The sequence below is a fragment of the Canis lupus genome, chromosome 9 (genome assembly GCF_011100685.1).
Source record: "Canis lupus familiaris isolate Mischka breed German Shepherd chromosome 9, alternate assembly UU_Cfam_GSD_1.0, whole genome shotgun sequence".
NCBI lineage: Eukaryota > Metazoa > Chordata > Mammalia > Carnivora > Canidae > Canis > Canis lupus.
In genome coordinates, this window is record NC_049230.1 from 48,014,896 (window position 1) to 48,033,488 (window position 18,593).

Here is an 18,593-nt window from a genome sequence, read left to right on the forward strand (position 1 = left end):
ACTGTGGGGACTTACCTGGTGCTGCGCCTTGGAGCCTAGTGTTGGGGGTACAGACATGCACGTGCACACACACACACGTGTGCAACACTCATACAACATGCATGCACACACACAAAGCGACACATGCAGACCCTCCTCTCATCTGCCTTGGGGTAGGTGTAGGTGGCATTCTCTTCACAGGCAAGTCTGTGGTGGAAAGGAAGCTGTGGTCCACTGGCCAAGGGCTGGGGGGCTGTGAGTGCCCCACAGGCAGCACAGGGGCTTTGCAGAAACCAGTTCAAACATGATACCGTAATAAAAACCTCATTTAAAGTACTTTTTTTTTTATTGATTTCATTGAAAACAGAACAAGAAATGGTCTGAGCCAAAAGACTGCTCTTAAAACTGTCAAAAACATTTTAACAGAAAAAAATAAACATGACTGCATCATGAATGTTTTAGAAGAGCCGCACAAAAACCCCACTGCTACTGCACTAGTTACAGTATTTAAAAAAGTATATGCCAAAAAAAAGTATATGACCTGGCGGGCCGTCACACAAAAGGTGATGGCGAATTTATTCCACGACAAGACTAACATTTTAAAAAAAGTTTTTTCCTGCATTTTATTCTAAAATCACTTTGTTCTCTTTATACAGTTGATAGTTTATTTTCACATGGTGAGTAGAAACCACACCAGAATCAGCACCGTTGTCTGTGTTTTGTGTTTTTTATTTGTCCTAATGTTCAATAATGGTAGAAAATAAATCAGTTTATTCATCATCATAGCATGTGGTTTAAAAATCAACAAGAAGGCGCCAGCATCGCTGAGCTGGCGGGGCTGGTGCGGGGTCCTCCGTGGGCCTCGGCCCTCCTGCACCCAACAAACCGCTTCCTCGGAAAGAAATGCATTAGAGGTCTGATATATAGGACTAGATATAGGACTTCTTTAAAAAGCAAACCCACATTTTCTCCAAAGTTAGTGATGGCTCGGCCCTGACCTCTCCTAGGTCGAGGTGGGGATGGCGTCTGCACAGCGCCCAGAAGCTGGCACCTGCCGACGCAGGCCCCAGGCAGGCAGGTGCAATGGAGCAGCTTGCAGGTGACGGTGTCTTCGGCGGGCACCACGTGGGGAGCCTGGGCCCACAGGACTTTGCCAACAAGCCCCACAGTGGAACGGGAACCAGGGGAGCAGAGGGGAAATGAGAAACGTGGAAACGACAAAACCATCATCAGAAACTCACAAGGTCACGCCAGCGCAGAATCCCAGAGTGTTCCAGAGCGCCCGCCCCCAGCCCGCGGGCCACCACGCCGGGACCTCGAAGCTGCGGCCCATGTCCCTGCAGCCCCAGGCCAGGACCCTTAGGCGTCGTGTGCACATCTCCTTCCTCTCCAACTGCAGTGTGAACAGCACCGCCGCTTGGTGCCCCACGCTGGCTGTTGCTCATAGCGGGTCCGCGGTGGAGGAGCTGGTGTCAGGCAGGCCGTTCTCCTGGCCATCCTGGGAGGCGCTGGCCTGCCGCTGCGCTAGGGCCGTGCTGGAGTGTCGGCACTTGGGGGAGCCGCACCGGCAGCTGAACAGCTTGCCCTTAATGTCCCAGAAGCGTTCCCCATAGTCGAACCTGGGAGAGAGCAGAGCTCAGGGCGGTGTCTGGGCCGCACACCCCGGGGAGCAGGGTGGGCCCGGCCTGAGCAGCCGTCAGTCCCCGCTCATGGGGTGGAGCAGAGAACCGCTGAGGAGAAGCCCGTGCTGAGCAGCATGCGTGCAGCACCCAGGAAGTCTCCAAGCCCAGCCGCCCCAGGGACCGTGGCACCTACCCCAGCTGCTCCCCAGCCTCTATCAGGCGGGTGCTGAAGAAGGCAATCCTGGGAAACCGCAGGTCCTGGTGGGACATGAACACGCGCACAGGCACCAGGTTGGGCTCGCAGTGGTGGTTGATGAAGCGGCTGACGTTCCCGTAGAACCGAGCATCGATGCAGTACACCTCGCCATCCTAGCAGGCGGGAAGGAGAGCAGGGGCTCACACAGGAGTCTGTGGACGGCAGGCAGGAACTCGCCCCCAAGGCAGGGGCACAGCAGGCCTCCGTGCTGGGGGAGGCCACCCACACACACTCTCCTGCTGCACCAGCCAGGTGTGCACCATGTGATGCTCGGCTGCTGCCAGGTACGGGAGTGTGGGGGCAGATCCCAGGGACCTAGGGACAGAGCAGGGCCAGATCCCAAGGAGCAGCTGGGCAGGTGGGAAGGAGGAGGGAGGCAGCGCTGAGGCTGAGGGCTGCCAGGAGGCTCCTGAGCAGTGGTTATGAGCACAACACAGGGATACGGCCACAGGGAGGAGTGGGGGCATAGGTGGCCCCAGGACCCTGCCGGGGTGATGTATGCGATGTAGCAGAGAGGTGAGAAAGGAACTTGGCTGGGGCCTGGTCTCACCCTGTAGGAAGCAGAGACCCGGAGCTGAGGGTGCAAGGTCGAGGGACCATGGGCCAGGGCTGTGCATGGCCATGAGGAGATGTGTCCTACAACCCTCAGCAGAAGCAGGCATGTCTCCCCTGTGCACTGCTTTGCCCCTGGGGCCCTGAGCAGAGAGCCCGGTCACACCACATCTGCCCCTCACGATGAGGAGCCGATGAGCAGGGACCTCACATGGTCACAGGAACCGAGCATGACGTCTGGGATGGAAAACCAGACACAATGACAAGGGGACCTTTCGTGTATCTGCCCTGCACACAGCAGCCTGTGGGGGGCAAAGCTGGACTCAGACGATTCTCCCACCAAACCAAAGGCATATGTGCCCCTGGCCCAGCAGTCCCACCTCCGGGCAGACCCCAAAGTCACTCCCATGGCTCAGAATTTGGCCTCTGCCCATAGGTGTCCTGGACTCACGTGCAGGGAGCCCCACCCTGTGGAAAGCACCTCCCCTCCTGCAAACAGCCTGACAAACTCTGACCTGCATTGGTTGAGTGGGGTCCAAGGGGAGGACCCTCACATGGAGTCGGGAGCAAGCGGCTGGAACCATGACTGGCGGGCACAGCGGGGCTCAGGCTCCATGTGCACAAGTCCCCACCAGAGCCAAGATAGATGCCGGGGGACACAGGGGACAGATGCACAGGAGCCACACCCCAGCCCTGCCACAATCAAGCTACACGACATGCCTCAGAGCAGCCCATGGCAGTTACCAATACATAAATGTGGACCAAGAACCGAAAAAATGGACACATTCTAAAGAGAACAGAAAACCAATGGAGCCCAGCCCGAGGCGACCTGGACGCTGTGCGACCAGATGGGGACAGCAGAGCTCTTGATCACACAGTCCTCAGTGACGTCCAGCAGAGCCTGTCTCTCCATGGGTGACACAGCAGGAAAGAAGGGTCATTGGAAATCCTCAGTGCACGTCCCTCCCTCCTAGGCTGTGCAAGTCACCAGACGGCCCCCAAGCGCAGATGCTGCTGTAGCTGCAGGGAGGGCCAGACTCAACCTCAACATTCCCCAAACCACAAGGGTGATGTGCATGTACCCGAGCATATGACCCCGGAGCTCCAGACGTGCCTCAGAAACAGGAGGGGAGAGGGTTCCACCTTTCCTCTAACAAAGGCAAGGAAACAGGAACACACGTGGATGCTTTCCCTGTATTTCTAAAGTTCCCTGGGGGCAGTGAACGGAAACAGAACAGACAGGCCTTCCTGAACAGGATACCTTCGTGTAGTCTCCACTTCCAAAATTAGTAAATACTTTATGTAACTAAATAAGTTGCAAGATTCTAGAACTTATTTATTGTAAAAGTACTTTCTGCCACAACATGAGGCTCAAACTCATAAGCCCAAAATCCAGAGCCTCACACTCCAACTGAGCCCACCGGGTGCCCCAACCCTAAGATAAATAAATACACCTGTGAATCCAACTGCTCACTCACCCACCCAGAGAAATGGCACCACGTGCTGCAAGCGGGTGCTTGGCGCACTTGGCTGCACACTCTTGCGGGACTGTGCCTGTGGCTGGCATGTCATTGGCGCTCCACTGAACCATCTGACACTGCTGAAAGGCAGGATGCCGATGGCCAGGGCCCGGGCAAACTCCTGCAGGAACAAGGGCACGAGCACATGCCTAGTGATTCCTTTATTCCAGAGCTCTGCCCTTGAGGAGTCCATGCAGGGTCGATGGCACCCTGCAGACAGCGAACACCCTGGTGTCCTGACGTGGTGACGAAGTGTTACCTCCATGGCCAGGCCCCGGGGCAGCTTAGACAAATCTGAGGCCACACGAGGGGAGCTGGACACAGGGATGCTACAGGAGGCAAGGCAGCGCGTGAGCAGGCTCCACGGGCCATGGTTCTGGTGACAACGGGTCAGAGCACCCAGGAGCCACAACAACATGTGAGGAGAAGGGAAACTAGGTCCCAACCCTGCACCACCATTGGCTCTGCTGCCCCCAAAATGGTGACAGAATGGCAGGAGCACATGTTCACCCGCCTGACCCTGAGGGTCACTTGCAAGCCCAGGTCTGGGCGGGGAAGCTTTTTCCTCCCAACAGAAGAATCTGTAGGAAACAAGAAGGGCAGGCTGCCTCTAGGAGGGCCAGGAATCCCAAGGGCAGGCAGCCGTGACTCCCCTGTTCCTGAGCTGGGGGAGGCAGACCCCGTGGCCTCTGGGACACCTCTGCTCTTATCCCGTGTGCAGACAACATGGGAGACGGGTCGGCTCGCACACAGGTGTGGGTTCTGGCTGGACCGCGTGAGGGGGTGGCTGCCACTGTGAGAAGGGACAGCCAGGGCAAACCAGTGGTGCAGTCTGGGGAAACTGGGCTCAGTCTCACCACCGCAGGTGCACACAGACTCCTCAGGAGGAAACAGCAGTTCTGTGACAGACGTCACACTGTCGGCATGACAGATGGACAACGGGATCTGAGGACAGGGCTTTCTCCACTTTTCTGTACAGTGAGTGCTGTCACAATATGAAGAAGAAACCGTCCACAAAGGCAAGAAACAGGGATCTTGGAGCAACTCTCTCTTCCTCACTAAGAGACCACAGGGCAGCAGAAGCAGAGGGGGCACCTGGCGTGGGTGAGGGGCAGGACAACTAAGGGGCCCACAGAAGGGCCAGGCATCCGCAGGGAAAGAAGGCCCCATGCCAGGGGCAACGCCCCCACAGAAAGGCCACAGCCTGTCCAGGACCCTCTGAGGGGAGACCCCATCCCCCTGAAGCCTGCAGGACATGTGGCAGACCCCCCATGCCAGGGGATGGGCAGCAACGTGAGCCCTCTGCCCCACGCTGCCTGCGCACCCCTCACCTCCTGCCCAGCGTCTCCCAGTGAGACTGTTCTTCTGGTTTTCCCTAAGCTCCTGCCTCAAGGCTCCAAAGGGCAGGGGCGCAGGTATGCAGACCAACAGCAGGCTGCCCACCTCTGGGGCAACCAGCTCCTCACACCCGCCTGCTGCTCAGCATCAATTCACAGCTGCGGGAACACAGCCTTCTTCCACAGTGCACGAGGCTCCTCAGGTCTCTAACACGGTCCCTGACCATGTGTGTGCCGCTTGCTCTTTAAAGTCTTTCTGATAAATCACCCGTGCCCACCCTTGTCCCTCCAAGATGCCGAGCATGCGGGGGTGCCCTGGTCAACTGGGGCAGATTCAGGCAAAGGAGGCAGATACAAAAGGTTCTAGAAAAGCAAGGAGAGGGCAACCCTGGGCTCTGAACAGAACCAGGGCCTGGGGACAGTCTGGGCCAGGGAGAGGGCAGGTGTCACGGTACCAGCTGGTCAGACCCTGGAAACGGGGAGGGAGCAAGAGGGTGCACAGGTGCAGCCATGCCCATGGGACACAGCCCTGAGCTGGGCAGACCCAGGGGGCTATGCTGTGCTCGCGGCCCCTTACACACCAGGATGCACAAGCCACAGACACAGGCCAAAGGGAGCAGCAGGTGGAGCAGGAGTCGGGTGGGGGCGAGGCCAGCCCCATCTTTGCCAACGGCCTCTCACCTGGTGGTGATGGGCATCAGTGGGTCGTGGGACCTGCCACCACTCGGGTGGATCACAAAGCCAGACACAGAGAAGCACATGCTCTGACTGCACGTATGGGAGCTCTGCGCAGGGAAAAACCCCGCAGCAAAGACAGATGGCAGTTCCACGGCCAACCACGGTGGGGGTGCCATAGGGCCGGGGTGCTCCAGACCCTGCTCATAGTGAGAATTAGACCATACACACATTTGTCAAAACTAAAATCACAGGCTTAAAGTTGACTGAATATAAAAGAGTTACAATAAAATTTGACCCAAAAAGTAAAATGGCCAAAATCTTATCAGATAAAAAAAAAAAATCCAACAGAACATTTACAAGATCCCACACAGGGCACCACCGAGTGTCAGTAGGGGCAACTGAAGATGACAAACCAGCAGAGGATACACCGTACTCATCACCTAGAAAAGCAGGTGGCAGAAACCCCAATGACCCCAGGTCATGGGTTCAATGTTGCCCTAATCAGATCCTACGGGTTTTGTACAACTTATCCAGCTGACTCTCCAACTTACACAGAAACTAAGAGACCGAGAAGAGCAAGACACCCTCAAGACCCCAAGATAAGAGGACAGAAGGTAGGATGGTTGGCAGACGGGACAAAGGGAGCCCAGGCATGTTGCGCAGGGGTGGGGAAAATACCATCTCCTCCACAAACGGTCCTGAGTCATGCAGATGTCAACACAGGGAAAAATAATGCTGGACCCTGCATGCAACGACGACACACCCACGTGAGGTCGGCCTGATTTCTGGAGATGCCACACATGTGCCTCTGTATAGTCCTGGCTGTAAAAAGCCTGGTTTCACTTGAGGCATTACAAACACCCACAGCATGTAGCAAGAGCGGATAAATTCGACTACAATAAAAATAAAAACTTCTGTTCATTAAAAGACATCAAGACCTCAACAAGGCACAGAGAGAAGCCATCTGCAAGACACAAATGTCAAAGAACGTTTCCCCCAGAACATGTCAAGACTGCCACAAGCCAAACAGGCCAACAGCTCAAGGTGTAGGATGGGGGTTCTGGGGGCGGGGGGCTCCCTGGAGGGTCTCAGGTGGAGGCTGCCAGCACCTGCATCCCGTGACCACCTGGCACATGGGTTCCCCTCTCAGAAGGCCTGTCTTGCATACGTGGCTCTGAGAGCTGAGCTTGGGGGCAGGGCTGGGGCAGGCAGGCATAAAGGCCTGGGCTTGGGTCCCTACTTCCATGCCGACCATGCCAGGAAGTTCTCAAGCAGGCAAATCAGGAACTAAGAGCAGCACAGGCATCAGGGCAGGAAGCAGCCTCCAAATGCCCTGGAAACCCGGGTCTCGGGGTAAAGCCCGGGGCCCGCCTGCTGTCCCAACAACCAGGATGGTAGCTGAAACACACTTGAGATCCCTTGCCCATTGTGAGGCTGGCTCTTGTTTGCTTGTCACCATGCGCACGCGGCCTCTCCCCTAATGGCTGCGAGCTCTAACCCTGGTGAACAGCTGGGGTCACAGGCAGGCTCCTCGTGCATGAGCTCAGGGACCTCCCGGGTCACGGCCCAAGTGCAGGTGCCCTGCGAATCCTGCGTGCACAAGTGTGCCAGTGTGGCTGTCAGGGACGCTGGGCCGGTGTGGGCGAGCCTCCTTACCGCTCCCACGCCGCACGGCCACAGCCAGCTCTCTACACCCAACCCCTCCAAACGCATTACCTTGTTGTCAAGATCAAAGAGGTAAGAGTCTTCTTCCCGAACGTCAGCTTCCGAGTCAGAGATGAGCTCCCCGACATACCTGTGGGCAGCAGGGTGCAGGTGAGGACAGCAAGACCCCCCTGACTGCAGGATGGGGCCCAGGGCAGCCATGGCACAGCCTATCCCCTGGAGCTATGGACAAATGTTTAGAGAATATGCCCATGACTGGGTGGGATCTAACTTCAGGTCCCGGAAGATGATGACACAGGAACTCCTCCTCTGACCCGGACCCACAATGACACTGTCCTGGAACCACTGACCACAACCACCATAACAGCCCCAGACTCAGTGAGAGGCTAAGTGCAGGTGGAAACCAGGGAGATAGGTGAGGGGTGGAGACGACATGGGCTGGTTTCCAAGGGCACCCACAAGTCCCAGGCATGGCCAGGGCCCTGGCAGCCTCTCACCCCGCGCTGCTGTGCTGTGCCCGAAATGGCAGGGACAGCAGCAGCGGCAGCCCTGGGGTGACCCAGGCATGCACTTACTCGCAGACGAAGGTGCCCAGGGGGATGTCCTGCAGGGACCGCACGCCCCAGCCCATGTTCTGTGTCCGGTAGAGCTGTAGCCTCGCCCTAGAAGACAGTCGGCCATTCACAGCCAAGTTCCCTGATGCTCATGTGCTGATGACACTGTCAGCCACAGTAGCACATAGGGTGCGGGATGCTGCCTTCCTGTCTGGACAGCACCTTGGAGCTCTGTGTGTAAGGAAGCCCTCAGCACACCACCCTCAGAGCGGAAGACGCACCCAGGACTCGGCCCGACTGCCAGCGCACAGCCCTCCCTATGCCCGTTCCTTCATCTGTAACATGGGGGCATGTGTGGCCATGCCCCCAGGCAGCAGTGAAGGGCAGAAGGGCTGACACTGTGTGTCCCCTCAGGGCAGGCAGGGAGCTCTCCCAGGCCCAGAGCCAATGCGGACTACCTGTCCCCTGGTGCTGGTGCGTCCAGGGGTCCTCTGGCAGACGGGACAGGAGGGCTGGTCAGAAGCACTCTCCGACCACAGATACTGAGAAACTCCAAAATACTGTGAAGCTAGACAGACGTCATGTGTGCATCTCCCATCACAACTCACAGCCAAGGAGGTCTTCTAATTCTCAAGCACATGCCCGAGAGGAAAAGTTCACGGTCGGGTGCCGGCCAGACCTCTCAGACCATGTGCCCTGACTGCTTAAGAACAAGGGGCCCATGTGGTTGGCAATGTTTTATACCTGAGCATTCCTGTGCTGCTGCTGTTACAGATACTCAGACAACATAGAATATTTCAGAAATGGTTTGAGATTTAAAACAGAGTGACAGCAGCCCTAGGGTAGCCGTGCATGTGTTCACTCGGAAGTGAAGAGCCTGTTCCCTAGCCTCCGGCTCCTGGGCCTGGATGGCCCCATCCTCGGGCCTCACCAATGACTGGACTGCTCAGCAGGCCTCATATTATTTATACCAGTTGTGACTCCACCAGGAGACAAGGAGCTCAGACAAGATAGTGTCTATGTCTCTACTGCAAACATGCACATGCATGGAAACACAACGCCCCGTCTGGTGAAATACACATAAACACAATGAACTTGTCAAGCAACCGGAGTTGTTCTCAAACCTTGAAAGTAGAGACCCCTGACGTCTCCCTGCACTGAAGGGCCCAGAATCCCACACCTGGGCAGGGTCCATGGGAGCTGGCGCTTACCTGAGGCCATTCTGCACGACGCGGTTCCGGCAGCTCCTCCAGCAGGAACAGGCGTGGTTGCACTCAAAGATTAAGGGCGGCTCAGCCATGTTGAACTCAGGCAGGAGCCGGCCATCCTGGGGACAGACGTGCAGTCAGGACTGAGCATGGCTCGCCATTCATGCTAAATAAACTGACACCAACACAGTTTTACAAACTGAAACACTGATACAAAAACGACAGTTTCCGGTCAAACTCCACAGTGGGGCAGCAGTGTCACGTTGCGCGTTCGTGCCTGGACAGGAAGCACCAGAGCAGACGTGCACACAGATTCAGTCTTGTCGCCCTGCCTGGCCTCCCTCCTCCTCCCTGGAACCCTCAGTCTCCCAAGGCCTCTGCCACGGGCCTCTCCACTGCCTTCACGGGGTCAGCACCCCCGGGTTTACTGGCCACATGCTGCCATCCTGCGCTCTGGGCCTTGCTCTGCAGGGACCCGGCCGCCTGCTTCCCTGTCCTATGCCCAGATACGGCAAAGCCACCAGGCAACACCCTGGACCTTGGGGCCAAGTCCAAAGCTCCGTGGTGTCCGAGACTTCTGTCAATAGTGAGAACTGTGCTTGAGATGCTGGCTCTCGCCCACCTTCAGCATGGCCGTGCTTTGTAGAGCACATGCCCTCAGAGTGAGTGCTGTAGCCTCTCACTTGGCAGCAAACATGCCCCCAGGCCCATGCCATGCCCTTTCTACCCAAGGCGACTCTGGAGACATCGACTGCGGCTTCTCTTGTCCCCACCCCAGGTCACCCTGGTTCCTGGCACCACGGATGACCTCTGAACCCCCGAGGCCAACAGCACTGGAGCTTCTTCCCTTGGATGCTGGGCTCAGAGTCATCTCCCCGGTGGCCACAAGAGCCGGTCAGCCTTGCCCCACAACCCTGCCCCCAATGGGTCTGCCCTCCCGCACTGGCTCACCTGCAGCCCTCCTCCCCAAGGCTGGCCAGGCACAGTCCAGGGCCACAGGAGACTCACCACCCCAGCTCGCCCTGGCCGCAGCTCACCTTGTCATACCAGCACCGCATACTGAGCTGGCCGCACATGCAGTTGCTGGAAGAGCAGTCGTCGATGCACACGCAGTACTGCAGGGAGATAGCACATCAGGTGGGGGGGGGGGGGGGGGCACGCGCTCCGCTTACTACGTGTGTCAGCTTTGATATGCACCTTCAGAAAGCCAGGCCCACAGGGAAGAAAAGTGAGAGGCTCTAACATCTCCATTCTCAAGGACACCAAGGGGCGTGCAGTCCCCGAGGAAGAGGGCACACAGCGGGACATACCCAGCCACTAAGACACGGAGACCGTGCACAAGGGGCTCTGGATAAAGAGCCCAAGGGAAAGGGGGAGGCAGGGTGGTCAGCAACATGGGGCCGAGAGCAGGGCTGGGTAACAGAAATCCTGAGGCCCAGAACTGAGGCTAAGCCACTCAGTGGGAAAGGCAAGGCCAAGAGAGCCACAGCCCTGCCTGCGGGTGTATATCTGCCATCACTCCAAGAGGAGCTCAGCAGCTGGTGTTGCACAGGCTCCTCTCACCTGTGTGGCCCCCAAACCACCACTCACCAGGGAGCATCAGCACTGCTCTGGGGGCCAGGGACCCAGCACGGGATCGGGATCCATTTTCAGGAAGAATCTTTATCTGCCTTTCAACTTATCAGTGGAAGGCACACACTGTGAGGGCTGGGTCTTCTGGGGGAAACCCCTGTGGACCCAAGCCCCAGGGGCCAGCACCCCCTACCACAGCTGACCTGCAAATGGGTGATGTTCCTGTCAATGTTCATGGGGGATGTCACGCAGTTCTGAGAAACATATTTGTAGTTGCTGGGGCACGGCTCGCTGTCCACAGCGTTGACACACGGGATGGGGATTCGCTCATAGCCTCGAGCAATGTCTCTGCCACCGGGAAGGGGGGACATTACCTTTTGCTGTGATAAGCAACACCCCCACAGGGCAGCCGCTGAGCCTGGGGCCAGGCACTGTGGCCTCAGTTGGGAGGGAAGCCTTAGTTTCCAACTCTGCAACCCCCGTCCGTCAGCCCTTGGCCCAGAGTGGTCTCCTCACCTGCTCACAGTCTTCTCCATCGGGACAGGCCTGTCGGGAGCTGCGTCTCGCAGCGCCCGACTCATCTGCAGTGCGTCCCACACCTGGGAGTTAAGGCTTGCACACTGCAGGGGCGTCTCTCCTTCTTTGTTTTTCAAGGTGACATCTGAATCCCGAGAAAGAAAGAGGCTAAAAGGAAAAATGTAAGCCAATAAAACATTCAGACCTTAATTTAAAAGATATGAGAATGAGATTTACAAAATAATTACAGTCAGTAAAAATAAAAGGAACACATCATTTATCTTGGTATTAAGCTTGCTGACCGGTGCTTCTAGAAAGACCTGCCCTGACTCACCAGGAACATACTACATCAGTCTTTTTTTTTTTTGCTCCAGAACTGTGTGTAAAGAACAAGAGATGGTACTTGAGGGCTCTTGGCTTTTCCATTCAGAGGCTCATGGACGCCCAGGGCCAGCATGAAGCAGGTAAACCACACCAGCTGGCCGTGTCCAGGGTCCTGATCCACTTGGAAGCGGGACAGCTCACCCAGCCCCACTCAAGGGCCTCACGCACAACCTTCTCTGCCGAGCTGCCACCAAGGTCCCAGTCTGAGTGGGCGTGTGGCCCACAGCAGGGCTCCCCCTCATTTCCAGGTGAGATGGAGGGACCCGAGGTCCTGTCCCCCACACTCAGAGCTTCCACTGACAGCAGAGCGAGAACCACTCTGGACCCCAGGACCCCAACCGCACCCACTCATGAGAGGATGACTCCCCAGAACCCCAACCGCACCGTCTCTCACTCATATGAGACGGGAAGGGGTTCAGAGTGGCGAGTGGTAAACACCAACATCTCTGTCCCTCCTGAACCTGTCCCAGAGGGGCCTGTCCCCTCCCCTCTGATGAGAGGTGCTGGGTGAGACTCATCTCCACACTCACCTATGTATTTGGGGATTCTTAACAACCATCCTCCCTGAACCAGAAATAACCAGACTGACCTCACATGTGGAATGGGACCCTTACACCTCTGGCTGTTTGTGGAAGAAGCTTCCCTGGGAGGACCTGGGGCACCAGGGCGCCCCCACCCTAGGAGCCTGGCAGGGGCTGCATGCAGCAGAGCCACTCACAGGACACAGGCATAGCGGTCCTCCCTGGCTGCAATGTGCAGGGGCGAGTCTCCATGGACGTTCACGGCGTGGAGGTCACACCTGGCAGCCAGCAGGATCTCGGCTATGTCCACGCAGCCCGAGAACGCAGCCCAGTGCAGGCAGATGTTCTCCTCCTGCACAGACAGACGGCACAGCACACCAAGGGGAGAGCAAAGACCCATCTGAGTGCTGAGGGAGCTTCCTTTTTTGTTTTGTTTTCATCATAAAAGTAACATAATCACAGTACTATTTTAAAAATAGAATAAAAAATCATCTGAAATTAGACCAACCTAAGCACACTATTAACGTAACATCTGGGAGTAAGTTATCTACTTTTTAAAAATATTTTATTTATTTATCATGAGAAAGAGAGAGAGAGAGAGAGAGAGAGAGAGAGGCAGAGACACAGGCAGAGAGAGAACCAGGCTCCATGTAGGGAGCCCGATGTGGGACTCTATCACAGGTCTCCAGGATCAGGCCCTGGGCTGAAGGTGGCACTAAACCGCTGAGCCACCCAGGCTGCCCCAAGTTATCTACTTTTTAAAATTATATTCACTCTGTAACAAAGTACAATTGCAAAACAGGACACTTGTGTAAGATTTTTAAAAGATAAAATGTAGACAAATTTGATCACACTAAAATTTTACTTCATAAAAACCCCTGTAAAATAAAACTTTTATTTATTTTTTTAAAGATTTATTTATTTGAGAGAGAGCCCGAGCAGGGGGAGGGACAGAGGAAGAAGCAGGCTCTCTGATGAGCTGGAAGCCCTATGTGGGGCTCGATTCCAGGACCCGAGATCAAGACCTGAGCTGAATCCAGACGCTTAAGCTTGTGAGCCACCCAGGTGCCCCCCTCCCTTTTTAAAAAGGATTGATTGATTGATTTGAGAGAGGAGACAGTAGGAGTAGGGAAATCATTTTAAATCAAAGATTAGAAAAAAACCATTTGTGCTGTGTATAAACTACACTGTAATTTTGAAAACAAATACACAAAAGGTATAAAAATGTAAAACTTGTGTGACCGATGAGGAACACACGTTAAGTATAGGGAACATGTGGCCTTGCCAGGTGGGAAATGAGCACAAAGTAGCCATGACATAGCCGTGAAGCAACCACCCTGGGGACAAATATGAAAGCTGCTCTGACCCCACCCCTGCAGCGCAGGCCACTAGCTCATGGTCATGACCTTCAGGTGGTTCCCGTCTTCCTGTGGACTCAGGCACTGAATACTTTAGCCCTTTCTTTTCCTGACATGCTCTCAGGGCTTAAATGCTCTCGAGGCTTAAGCGCTTAGAGGTGCAAATTTGTGGCCCTGGAAGCACTTCCTGCTCTCCTGGCAGAGAGGGTGCTGAAGTCCCAGTACCTCACAGGAGCCACCACTGAAATCAAGCCTGGCTGCCCACTCTGGCCCCCCCACCAGCAGAGCCCCATGCACTGCGTGCCCAGCTGCGCCCACATCAGTCCCCATGGAACCCATATGCCGGCTATGTGACTCTGAATGCCTCAATCCTGCCCCCTTCCCACCCACAGAACCCCCTGGAACGCTCCAGTGATTGAGGACAATCGGAGTGCATCCAATGCTTGCGGCCCAATGAACTTGAGGAAAGAGATAAGTCAAACCATGTGGTCCTGTCTGTTCACAAACAGTGTCTAGCCCCTAGCACAGGCTTCACATGGGCTCCTGTCAGCCTCAGTATTTTCTGAAAAGCATGGATCTGCCTGGAGCTTCCTTTACTGGACGCTGCACTGGGATGCCTGCTATCCCTCTCATCTTTCCATCTTCCATACATTTGCAAGCTCCAGAACAAAAGGTGGTTTCCTGAGGGGCCTCTTTTTTCATTCCTTCATCAGAAGGACCTATTATATTATAACCAGAATCACATGCTAAGACTGTCTGTGTCCACCTAGGCTCCTCCTAGCAGAGGAATGCAGTCCCAGACTAGCTGACATCTGCCTGCTGGGTTACAAAAGGCCTGACCCACACATCTGAAGTGACAGACAGCACTTTGGTTCTAGCAGAGACCAGGCCAGAGGGACCATCTGGATTTACCCTCCTGCCTGAAAGAGCCAAATAGTCAAAATATGTGAAATAGGGGAGCCTGAGGGGCTCAATCGGTGAAGCATCTGCCCTTGGCTCAGGTCATGATCTCCGAGTCCTGGGATGGAGCTCTGCGTCGGGCTCCCTGCTCAGTGGAGAGTCTGTTTCTCCCTTTTCCTTTGCCCTTCCCCCTGCTTATGCTCTCTGTCAAGTAAATAAAATCTGCCCCCTCCAAAAAAAAATGTGTGAAACAATGGTTTTCAAGACACTGGACACCAGGCAATGAAGGGCTACATCCCTGAAAGTAGAAACAAATACGGCCTGGGTCTGTCCACTCACTGTCCTGAGATCCAGCCTCAGCACAGGGAGAGACCAGAAGTTCAAAGGTAGGAAGTGAGAGCCAGTGGCTAAGGCAGCTGGGGTTCACAAAACAGGGGTAAGGCTGGGAAGAGGCCTCTGGAGATCAGACATTCCCATCCTGGACCTCCAAGACACACCTCCAAAGCTGAAGCATAAAGAGCTGAGACCTGCTTGAGCTCACCTAACAAACCTAGAAAGCAAAACCCAAAACAGACTATTTCCAAGCCACTTTGCTGCACCCAGAACAAAGCTTAAGACTTTTCCAGGAAAATACAGAAATTCACAGCTCGGTAAAACCAAAATGTCTGGCACCAACATAAGGTTGCAAACAAAACTTCCGGAGCTGACAAGCACGATGTCTGACAGAAACACACTGGATGAGACTAACACCGTTACAGGCTATAAAGAAAAAAATTACTGAGCTTGAAGACACAGCAAAATTGTTATTAAGACCAGCAAAGCAGCTGTAAAACCAGCTAAATTGTGATCCAGAGTGAAAAACATGATTGAGAAAAATGAAAAGAGGGATCCCTGGGTGGCGCAGCGGTTTGGCGCCTGCCTTTGGCCTAGGGCGCGATCCTGGAGACCCAGGATCGATTCCCACGTCGGGCTCCCGGTGCATGGAGCCTGCTTCACACTGCCTGTGTCTCTGCCTCTCTTTCTCTCTCTGTGACTATCATAAATAAATAAATAAAAAAAAAAAAAGAAAGAAAAATGAAAAGAGCATCACTGAGCTGGGAACACCTTCCAGCCACCTGAAAATTACAGAGCGAGTGGCCCCTGTGAAGGGGGCCAGGCAGAAACACTCTGGGGAGGAATGAGGGCAGGGGTCTGTACCTGACATCCTAACCCTAACATCACTGACTCACGCTTCACAAGCCGTGACCTCACACGTGCGACACATGCGCGAGTGACACAAGGTGCATCATAATTCAACTGTTAAAATCTAGTGACAAAAAGAAAATCCTAAAATTGCCAAAAAAAAGCAGATGCACTGTATCTAGAAATAAGGACAAGGTGCCACCGAGAATTCCCTGTGGGAAACACGTCAGTGAGGACAACAGGGAGGCTGTGTGCATGAAGTACTGAAAGAAGCTGTTGACCAAAGTGCACACCCAGCAAAATACCTCCCAAAAAAAGTGAAGGCAAGATAAGGAATCTGCAGGCACTCATCAGGGGCAGTCCAGCGCCCCAGGACGCAACAAACAAGTCTGATGTGTAGAAGAAAAGTGACCCTGCACTGAAGGACCTAAGTAAGTGAATAAGGAGCAAAGAAAGTGGTGGCAGCAGGTGCTGAGACTTGAGACTTTCCTCACTACAGTGTTTCCAAAAGATCACGACAGTGGAAACGATGTGACAACGTATTGTGGTATCCCCACAACTCAGAGCAACAGCATGAGGCCTGGGCAAGCACACAGCACTCTGTCCTCACTGAGAGCGCAAGCACAGGCACAGGGGCAGATGCATGTGGGCCATGGCACAGCGGACAGAGCCGCACACATGTGCACAAAGGGGCAGAGTCAGTTCTGTGGAGAAGGGACGGCTTTTAGACAGATGGGCTGGAATGTCTAGACATCCTCATGCAAAACAATCACTATAAGAAAACACAGGAGAATGTCTTTGGGATCTTGGGTCAGGCAATGATTTCTTAAAGACAACACCAAACACATGATCCACAGGTAGAAAATAACTAATAAACTGGACTTTTTCAGTATTAAAAAGCATCTGCTTCTCAAAAACAATTGTTAGGGCTAGTAAAACATCTGATATAGAGAACTTGCATACAGAAAATACAGCAACTTTCAAAATGAAGAATAAGAAAAAATGATCTGATAAAAATGAGCAAAAGATCTGAACAGATACACACACACACACACCGGAAACCGCCCGGCCCACAAAGAACACAAAGACTGGCCAGAGTAAGTGCTGGGGAGGGTGTGAAGGAGCCGCCCTCAGATATGACTCTTAGGCACAGCCACTCTGGAAGCTGTGCAGCCTCCTTAGGTGACCCAGGTTTCATGGGAGAGAAATGACAACATGTGCCCACGTGAAGACACATGCCTGAGTGTCCACAGCAGCCGTGGGCGAGAGCCAGGACCCAGAAAAGCCAAAATCCACGACCAGGTGAAGGACAAATGAGCAATAGTGACTCCCAGGCTGATGCCGTCTGAGCAACATCCACACTGCAAGGATCCAGCTATGGAAAACCAACCTCACAAACAGAAAGCAGAGCTGTGGGTGGAGGCTATGAAGCAGCAGGAGGAAACTTGAGAGTGAGTGTCATGACCAGTCTTGACGAGGTGACGGTATCTGGGGTTAACACTCCTCTAACTGTACACTTTCAATAGTGCAGTCTCCCACTTCACACCAATAAAAGGTGTCACAATATAAGGTGAAATTATACAGCTGCTTGGTCATAGGAACAAACATGCAATTTAATCAACTCTCTTGTTTCCTGAGGACCACGACCAGTACCAGTGCTGACACCCATTGGACTCTGTGAGGCTGGGTGTTGCCCACGTACCCATATGCTCCTGACCTGACAGCTGCATGAGAGGACACCTACCCACCAAGGACACAGGGTTGCAGTTGCGACAACCACTCCTCCTGAAGGAGGCTGCTCCTGACATGCCAGGAAGGGTCAGCAGGGCAGATCATCCCCCTGCCACAGCCATGCTGGACCTCATCATACTGCTTCCCTCTCCCCCGACCACAGCTGACCTGGCGCCTCTAGCCTCTTGCAGGGCAGTGTCATCGTACTGACATTGGCTCTGGGGACGTTAATGGAAATATTCCACGCCTGAGCCACAAGTCCAGATGCCGGCCTGCATGCTGCTATTCCTGGGTTCAGGGCAGGAACTGCTCACAGATGCAGGGAAAGGTCCCAACGCCGAGCAGCAACAGTAAGTGACCAAGTGATATTTGCAGCGGGGATCTGGACAGTCCTGTCCCACTCAGGGGCTCAGAACCAAGACTCACCATTTGCTCCCCATCCTGGGTACACTGACTCCCACGATACTGAATGGCGTGCTTGAGAAATGTCTTACTGTCAACTGCCTTTTTTATTCCATTATCAGTTTAATGAGTTTGTAGCTACATTTTCCATTTACAGCTTTTGGTGACTCAGCAGACAGGGCTCTGCAAGGGCACACTGTGTCTGTCCACCCTGGGACCCCTGCCCCTCTGCCTTGTTCCTGGGCAGGTCCTCAAAGACCTTCCCAGAAACACCCTTTTATTTATTTATTTATTTTATTTTTATTTTTTTTAATTTTTATTTATTTATGATAGTCCCAGAGAGAGAGAGAGAGGCAGAGACACAGGCAGAGGGAGAAGCAGGCTCCATGCACCGGGAGCCTGACGTGGGATTCGATCCCGGTCTCCAGGATCGCGCCCTGGGCCAAAGGCAGGCGCTAAACCACTGCGCCACCCAGGGATCCCCAGAAACACCCTTTTAAATTAACGAGAGTCACCTGCTGTCTGATACACAGGCTGGAGTATTACTCCCAGAGGGATTGGTGAGTCTTCTGACCTTGGCCCCAAAACACTTTTCTTTTTTAATTTATGATAGTCACACAGGGAGAGAGAGAGAGAGGCAGAGACACAGGCAGAGG

General features: G+C 54.3%; 1 protein-coding gene across 5 annotated transcripts in view; it reads right to left on the minus strand.

The window, feature by feature from the left end:
- Window positions 1-303: 303 nt before the first annotated feature.
- Window positions 304-18,593, minus strand: part of EHMT1 (euchromatic histone lysine methyltransferase 1) — a 144,445-nt gene continuing 126,155 nt past the window's right edge. For all 5 annotated transcript variants that reach the window (XM_038548583.1, XM_038548584.1, XM_038548585.1 and 2 more), the window contains 9 exons: window positions 12,562-12,716; window positions 11,460-11,627; window positions 11,147-11,291; window positions 10,409-10,486; window positions 9,375-9,490; window positions 8,185-8,271; window positions 7,661-7,739; window positions 1,795-1,970; window positions 304-1,598 (listed from right to left, as the gene is read on the minus strand). In XM_038548583.1, the coding sequence (XP_038404511.1) occupies window positions 1,421-1,598; window positions 1,795-1,970; window positions 7,661-7,739; window positions 8,185-8,271; window positions 9,375-9,490; window positions 10,409-10,486; window positions 11,147-11,291; window positions 11,460-11,627; window positions 12,562-12,716 (1,182 nt within the window). In that variant the 3' untranslated portion in view covers window positions 304-1,420. The remainder of the gene's footprint in view (window positions 1,599-1,794; window positions 1,971-7,660; window positions 7,740-8,184; window positions 8,272-9,374; window positions 9,491-10,408; window positions 10,487-11,146; window positions 11,292-11,459; window positions 11,628-12,561; window positions 12,717-18,593) is intronic.